Here is an 8,732-nt window from a genome sequence, read left to right on the forward strand (position 1 = left end):
GAAGAGTCATTGCATTAAGTGTATCACTTAATTTAAATGTAAAGAAAATCTAATGGAGTATTCTTCTCCTGGTCCCCTACTTTGGAAAGTGAAACCTGCTGATATATGGCATGGTACTTTTGGCTTAGTAAAAATTATGCACCCCAAGTGTAGATAATTCAAGTGTATATTTTGTTACACAGCAACCTTCTAAGGTAGGCTAGGCTAAAAACAATAATTAGCCTACATTGCATGGAAAGGATTCAGAAGTGAAAAAAAGATTTGAACCTGTACTTCCCAAGTCCTCATCTTGCATTCATCTCTGCACCAGGAGTAGACAAAATATACCTTCCAGGTGTTTTGGACTACAGTGCTCATAATCTATGATCATTGATTGATTATATGCCATCAAGTTTGTGCCAACTCTTGGTGACCAATAGATAGTCTTTCTCCAGGATGATCTGTCCCCAGCCTGTCCTTCAAGTCTTTCAATGACACACCTATCACCACTATAATCAAGTCCATTGATCTTGTTCTTCTTTTTCCTTCCATCTTTCCCAGCATTAGAGACTTCTCAAGAGATGGGTCTTGCAAAATGTGTTCAAAATATGATAATTTGAGCTGATTATTCATGCTTTGAGTGAGAACTCTGGATTGATTTGTTCTATGATTGATTTGTTCTATGATCACTATCTGTATTTATGGGAGCTGTCTCCCAAAAATAGGCTACAGCCTGCTAGATCCTCAGTCAAGCCACGCTAACTCTTGTATAAGATATGAAAATAGGTTCATCTGTGAGTAATTCCACTGCTTTCTAGCACACAAAGCAAATTAATTCTGAAGACCAGGATAACTCATTGAAGGCCAGCAGTTTGTTTGTTTACTTTTGTAGCAAAGAAAATATATGACATAGAAAATGCTGAATGTGATTAATTTCAGCCAGAAATAAATATGTTTGGAAATATTAATGAAAACCTCTTTTAATTATTGTGTCAGATTGTGAACTGTGCACTGATGGGATCTCCAGCCCAGGAACTAATTTTATCTTCTGAGTCTGTGAAGGTCACCCTGGTTGCTGGGGGCAGCTTTTGCTTTTCTATATATTCAAGATGACCTACAGTTAAATCAGACCTTAGTTTAGGCTGCTTTGAAAAATAGTGGGATTAAAATATTAGGACTGCAAAAATGAATCAGCCTGGCCTTCAGCTGACCCTTCAACTGAGCAGCAACAGCCAATATTAAGTGATGAGATTTCAAGTGGTTTAATTTTTAAGGAAGCTATTACGGCTATTGCATGTTAATGTAGCACACCATTAAAAATAATGAAACATAATATTCTCTTCCCACAAATACCGGTAATTTTCATTAGATTGTTTTCCATGGGCCCTAATATTTAAAAAAGGCAGTGTCCGCTGATCCACGAACTCGAGACTATCAATCAGATTTGGTTAACATGAGCCCATCACTCCCTTGTTACAACAGTTTCTCTGGGTTTGTGGTATATACCTGTACAGAGTCTAGACATTGACTGCATACTACAAAACTCTGATGGATTTTGGACAAAGCTATCTGAAGAACCCTTCTCCCCTTGAGTCTTTCAGTTCCCATAAACATAAGACCTTATTCTTTGGGTATTTAAGCTTAATTTGCTGAAGATGGCTTCAACTGGTGAATGCTGTCTCATTCTCTCTTATTGATGTGCTTTTTAATGATTTGCTACATTCTGGTTACATGCTTTCCCTCTGTATGCTCCTGCAGTATTCTTAGTCCTTCTGAGTTAACATTTTTAGCTGAAAGAGGGGAAACACTCTTAATGGCTAACTTCAATCAATAAAACACTGAGATCATAGATATGTCCAAATATTGGTCTTAAATGGTTAGTAAGACATAAGTAGAAAGAGAAAACCAAGAAGGCAAAATGGCTGTCTGCTGAGACACTAGAAGTAGCCCAAGAAAGAAGGAAAGCAAAAGGCAACAGTGATAGGGGGAGATATGCCCAATTAAATGCAAAATTCCAGAGGTTAGCCAGAAGAGATAAGGAATTATTTTTAAACAAGCAATGCACAGAAGTGGAAGAAGACAATAGAATAGGAAAGACAAGAGACCTCTTCCAGAAAATTAGAAACATCAGAGGTAAATTCCAGGCCAAAATGGGTATGATCAAAAACAAAGATGGCAAGGACCTAACAGAAGAAGAAGAGATCAAGAAAAGGTGGCAAGAATATACGGAAGACCTGTATAGGAAGGATAACAATATCAGGGATAGCTTTGATGGTGTGGTCAGGGAGCTAGAGCCAGACATCCTGAAGAGTGAGGTTGAATGGGCCTTAAGAAGCATTGCTAATAACAAGGCAGCAGGAGACGACGGCATCCCAGCTGAACTATTCAAAATCTTGCAAGATGATGCTGTCAAGGTAATGCATGCTATATGCCAGCAAATTTGGAAAACACAAGAATGGCCATCAGACTGGAAAAAAACAACTTATATCCCCATACCAAAAAAGGGAAACACTAAAGAATGTTCAAACTATCGAACAGTGGCACTCATTTCACATGCCAGTAAGGTAATGCTCAAGATCCTGCAAGGTAGTCTTCAGCAATTCATGGAGCAAGAATTGCCAGATGTACAAGCTGGGTTTAGAAAAGGCAGAGGAACTAGAGACCAAATTGCCAATATCCACTGGATAATGGAAAAAGCCAGGGAGTTTCAGAAAAACATCTATTTCTGTTTTATTGACTATTCTAAAGCCTTTGACTGTGTGGACCAGAACAAATTGTGGCAAGTTCTTAGTGGTATGGGGATACCAAGTCATCTTGTCTGCCTCCTGAAGAATCTGTATAACAACCAAGTAGCAACAGTAAAAACAGACCACGGAATAGACTGGTTTAAGATTGGGAAAGGAGTACGGCAGGGCTGTATACTCTCACCCTACCTATTCAGCTTGTATGCAGAACACATCATGCGACATGCTGGGCTTGAGGAATCCAAGGCTGGAGTTAAAATCACTGGAGGAAACATTAACAATCTCAGATATGCAGAAAGTACCACTTTGATGGCTGAAAGCGAAGAGGAACTGAGGAGCCTTATGATGAAGGTGAAAGAAGAAAGTGCAAAAGCTGGCTTGCAGCTAAACCTCAAAAAAACCAAGATTATGGCAACCAGCTTGATTGATAACTGGCAAATAGAGGGAGAAAATGTAGAAGCAGTGAAAGACTTTGTATTTCTAGGTGCGAAGACTACTGCAGATGCTGACTGCAGTCAGGAAATCAGAAGACGCTTAATCCTTGGGAGAAGAGCAATGACAAATCTCGATAAAATAGTTAAGAGCAGAGACATCACACTGACAACAAAGGTCCGCATAGTTAAAGCAATGGTGTTCCCCGTAGTAACATATGGCTGCGAGAGCTGGACCATAAGGAAGGCTGAGAGAAGGAAGATCGATGCTTTTGAACTGCGGTGTTGGAGGAAAATTCTGAGAGTGCCTTGGACTGCAAGAAGATCAAACCAGTCCATCCTCCAGGAAATAAAGCCAGACTGCTCACTTGAGGGAATGATATTAAAGGCAAAACTGAAGTACTTTGCCCACATAATGAGAAGACAGGACACCCTGGAGAAGATGCTGATGCTAGGGAGAGTGGAAGGCAAAAGGAAGAGGGGCCGACCAAGGGCAAGATGGATGGATGATATTCTACAGGTGATGGACTCGTCCCTGGGGGAGCTGGGGGTGTTGGCGACCGACAGGAAGCTCTGGCGTGGGCTGGTCCATGAAGTCATGAAGAGTCGGAAGCGACTAAATGAATAAACAACAACAAAGACATAATTGAGAACTCTGGCATAAAACTGAACCAGATGAGCATTAGGATGAAAAGGACAAGAACAATACTCTTCTCCAACCCATGCTCATTGCTCTTTCAAATGTAAGCCTTCAGCAAACAACAAACATTAGGCTTACTGTCTCAGAATATATTTTATTATGAACTGAATTGGAAGAGGAAGGCCTACATAAGGCAGAACAAGTCCACTGTGCAGTAAAGCAATGGGATGGGGCCAGGGTATGTGAGAAAAAGACAGCCACCTACCATTTGTAATGCAAAATGAAACTTAGCACATTCTAAGACAGTGTTTCTCAACCATAACCATTTTAAGATGTGTGGACTCCAACTCCCAGAATTCCCCAGCCAGCAAGCTGGCTGGGGAATTCTGGAAGTTGAAATCCACACATCTTAAAATGGCCAAACAAGAACAGAATAATTTCCATTTGCTCCCTCAGGAAAACTGAGCAGATTTAAGATAGAAAGCAAGATCCATAAGTGTATGGATTCTTCATGTATGCCTGGTCCTTAGCAAAGCAAATCATTCTTCCCCCACCACTCCATGTCATAACGGCTCTTTCAAGGGCTAAGAACTTCTCAAATAAGCACTGCAACATTTCACCTTGATTTTTTTTCTTCCCACAAAATGCCAGGACTTTTGTGTAACAGGAGACATGCTTGGATGGCAGAAATGTGGTTTCCTGATACAGTGGCACACAGGAGATATTTCCATTCCTGAAGTTCATTGGAAAATGCTTCCATAAGTGATACCTTCCTCACACCAAACCTGCACTAAAAGATTTTCTACCATCACACTGCCGGAAAATCTTTACAACAGAGGTCAATATTCATTCATCCATGAGTGCTTCTCATCTGGAAATTCACTTCAGCATGGACTCTAATGCAAGGTGACAGTATGGAATTATATTTGCTGTCAGGACACACCAATGATGTCAGGAGCTCCAGGGCTGAAATTCTTTGGACATTTGATGCATGGATGGTCTACATGGGAATTTCATTTTGAAACCTGGAACATTTTCCAAGTGGAGAAATATTCTAAATAATAGATTAGTCTTCCTCACCCATGGCAGCCACTGCCTCACCCTTGGATTGAAAAGACAATAAAAGACTTCCTACTTGGACTGAACACTGAGATGTTCAAGTCTTTGGTACATTTCCTAGCTAAGTTCCCAAGGATTATTTTTTTAGCTTCCTAAGTTCAGCTTTGGGAGGAGGACATCTTAAATCTCTTCTTTGCATATAGCTTTGATAAATGTGTAGCTTCATCTTCTCCAACTCCTGCTCACTCCACTAATAGATCCTTTAAGTTATAGATTTCTAATTAACCTATGATCTCCCAACATGTTTCTAACCAGTGCAAAAATTGGCTAGCACTTCTGGGAGTCACCTCAGCAACATCTGGAGGGCCAGTTTCCCCAATACTTGGTAGAGTGAATTAACTTTTTGAGTGTCACTTGAAACATGCATCTAACTAAAATTACATATAGTATGCCTGCTATAGATCAAGTGCCTAGGTACTATATTCTATAGTATGAACACATCATTTGCCCAATAATAATTCCTATGTCTCTGCTTTTGATCTGTAGGATAATAGCACATCTGCCATGGCAAGTAATACAACCAAACACATAGAAGAGACAGAAAGAGGCATTGTGAAACCACACCATTGGCTAAAGCTCCAAAACAATCTGGGAATCCCAAAACTTATACTCATGAAGATTGAATATATTCCATGTTCACAGGATGGTGATTAACTGTTGAAAATCTAGAGGTTGAAAGAAAAGGCGGACCACAATGGAACATGCTTGAAATAGGCAAAACTGGCTGGATTCCTGAATCAAAACTTTCCACAGTATATTTTATTGCTGGTGGTCAATGCCCATTTCCATCCATTTGGGGGAAGATGCCCTTCTAATCACTTAGTCTTATCCTGTATGAAAATGTATAGCCAAACTCTCATCCTTCCACCCCCATTACTAGGAAGAGGCAATTTTAATATGGACCAGGAGGCTGGAGGAGATGAGTTGGTAGTTAATTCTAAAACCACTTTTTATGTGCTGGTTCCCGATATTTTGATGACTTCCTAGTTCAGCTTCCTTCCAATTACCCTCATTCTTTGGAAGAGGGGAATGGCTTTGTGGGGCAGAATTAAATATATGCTGGTGATTTAACATCAGACATAAAATCAAAACCCCCAAGATGTTAAAACAATTAAGGCCGACAATTAAAAGCCAGAGAAAGATTGCTCGCACAGACATATGTCCCTCCAACCTCTTTTAAAATGGTTTTTCCTGGAAAAGAAAAAAAAAAGTTCCACCAGGGTAAGTCCCATGACTTCTTTCTAACAACACTTTCAAATTCACATATTCACATTCTTTCAGAAGAAACCAAGCAACACAATCCTGCCCTGACCTACTTTTGGTCAGCTCAGAAGCTAAGCAGGATTGGGCCTGGTTAGTACTTGGATGGGAGACCTCTACAGAAAACGAGGACTATAGATAGATGAGGAAGTTAAAACAGCATCCCAGAAGGAGGTGATGGCAAATAACTGTTGCCCAAAAGACTGCATGTCTTGGTAGTCCCCAAGAGTTGTGTTGAGCTGAGTCTGACATGACACCATTGCATTTCGGTAGATGGCAACAACTCATTCAACTTTCTTTGGGCTGGGAAGCTAAGCAGCACTGGGCATGACTATTAGTTAGGAAACCACTAGGGAATTCCAGGGGTACAGACAAGATTAAAATAACCAGGAAGAAGATATTGACAAACGACTTCCATATTGCCACCACAATATTCGATGGTTCTGTCCATGTAATCATCAGGAGTCAAGCGTAACCCAAGGATGTCACCTTCAGCCTCAGATTATAACAATGAATAAGTTATAATTTGCTGCTTGAATATGGGCATTTCCTTCAAGTAAGCAAAGGAGCTCAACAAGAGGGAGGAAGCCAAGTTTAACATTGCCTTTACAAGCCTGCTTCTTCATTCCTTCTGATTTCCACTACACACTTTCAGAAGTTCCAACCCAATCTTTCACCCACACTTTGCCCAAGCTCTCAATAACTCAAGAAGTTTTGCTGGCCTTAAATAATTGCAGTTTGTAATAGCTTTATGTTTGATTGTCATCTGCATCCCTCTAACAGGGAATCTGCAGGGGAAAAGAAAAAAGGAAGAAAAAAAAACAGCTAGTAGAGAAAGACAGGGATTAAGTGTAGAGCAGGGGAACAGCTGGAGAAAACAGGATTCATTCTGAACTTGACAAAATAAAAGAATTTGATGTTATCAGAAGGAAAGGCAATCAATCCTTGGGAGAGGGTCACAGATGTAAGAGAAATGTGAAGGTGTCAATAAAAGACCAGAACAGGTCAAAATGCTGCTTCCCTTGAAAAGACTTAGTCTTTCTGATGCACAGGTCCCTTGAAAAAAAAACATGTAGTCATCCCATATTGATCTCCCATGAAAACAGAGAGAGAGAGTGATGAAAAGAGGGAGAAAGAAGAAGAAAGTAGTCATATTTTTGCTTGCAATCATGTGCACATTTTTTTCTAGGAATAATGAGTTCTGAGCATAGCTGCCTTTACTGCTGAGTCAAAGCATGGAAGGCTGTTCTACAAGGCTCCAGCCAAATGCTCCATGACTTGGGAATAAGCCCCAGTTTTTGTTTTAAAGGGTCTTTCTCAACCGTAAGCATGCACTGGAAGGCCCTGATTGCAAAGGGCAAGGTGGGGGCTCCCTGTCAATTCGCCCGCTGGGGAACGAGCCGGAACTTTATAAAAGTAGCTGGAGAAGGGAATGGTGGGGAGTGGGGGAGAGAGGCTTCTTTTCTGGGGCGGGTCCGTCCCCTTCTCCCATTCATTTACGAAGACTAAGTAATGGCTCTTCCTGGAGTGATGACCTCCCCCAAGGATGCTCGTTTGCCAAAAACCAGGCTGGGACTCATCAAAGGAGAGACAGAGAGGAAGGCAGGAAGATGCTTCCAGACAGACGGCAGATAATAATAATAACAATTACAACAACAACAACAATATAAAACAATAATACTGGACCAGGCTTTGACTCGGATCTTCAGCTCCCCCTCCTGAGGCTCCGGCATCACTTTTTTAGACACCCGGAGCTTATTGAGGCCCCCGAAGGCGGAGAGCACCACGGCTCGCATCTCCTTGGCATCTCCGGCTTTGTGGCCGCCGCCGCCGCCGCCCTCGGGCGCTTCCTTCTCGATCATCTGCTCCGTCTCCTCGGCTTTCTCGGCGCCTTCCTTGGCCATGGCGCTGCTCGGGCAGCAGAAGGGAGACGGAGGGCTGGAGCGCTGCGTTTAAGAGGGCGGGGGCGCGCGCTGGGGGGGGGAGAGCTGGAGGCCGGGAGCGCGCCCGGCTTGGCCGGCCGCCTTTCCCCGCTCTGCGGTCGGGGGACGCGCGCGGCGGCGGTGCCGGGCCGCGAGGGGCGAGGGGCTCGGGGCGTGCCCGCGGGTTTACCGTAGCCCGTGGCGTAGATGCGCACAGATTTTCTCCAGCGCGGCCCCGGGCGCTGGCGGGCGTGGGTTTGTAAGCTCCTCGGGGGCAGGGAGCGGGTTTCGGGTGGCCGGATTGCAGCAAGGCTGTGGCGGGGGACGGGTGCGATTTCCTCCTGGCCTTTAGACGGCAGCTGTCGCCGGCTGGGGGCTTGGATCGAGCGACCTGCTTTTGAACGCGTCGTTGCTTTGGTTCAGTTTGGCTCGGCGGATGCTGGTGTTTTTTTTTTTTTTTTTAATTCTTTGTGCCCGTTGGAATGTTGTGCTTTAATCCACATTTGGTAAACTGCTTAGGGCAGGAAGGAAAAATGTTTGGAAGCGATGGCAATGGGAAGAAAGGATATTGCATGGAAGATAGCCCATACCTTGGAGGGAGAGGGTATGCCGCGCCCAGGCAGAAGAGCCTTCATTG

General features: G+C 43.0%; 1 protein-coding gene across 1 annotated transcript in view; it reads right to left on the reverse strand.

The window, feature by feature from the left end:
- Positions 1-8,111, reverse strand: part of VAT1L (vesicle amine transport 1 like) — a 54,533-nt gene extending 46,422 nt beyond the window's left edge. The window contains exon 1 of the mRNA XM_063313010.1: positions 7,860-8,111. Within this exon, the coding sequence (XP_063169080.1) occupies positions 7,860-8,077 (218 nt within the window). The 5' untranslated portion in view covers positions 8,078-8,111. The remainder of the gene's footprint in view (positions 1-7,859) is intronic.
- Between the last annotated feature and the right edge of the window lie 621 nt (positions 8,112-8,732).

Source organism: Candoia aspera, chromosome 11 (assembly GCF_035149785.1).
Source record: "Candoia aspera isolate rCanAsp1 chromosome 11, rCanAsp1.hap2, whole genome shotgun sequence".
In the NCBI taxonomy this organism is placed as follows: Eukaryota; Metazoa; Chordata; class Lepidosauria; order Squamata; family Boidae; genus Candoia; species Candoia aspera.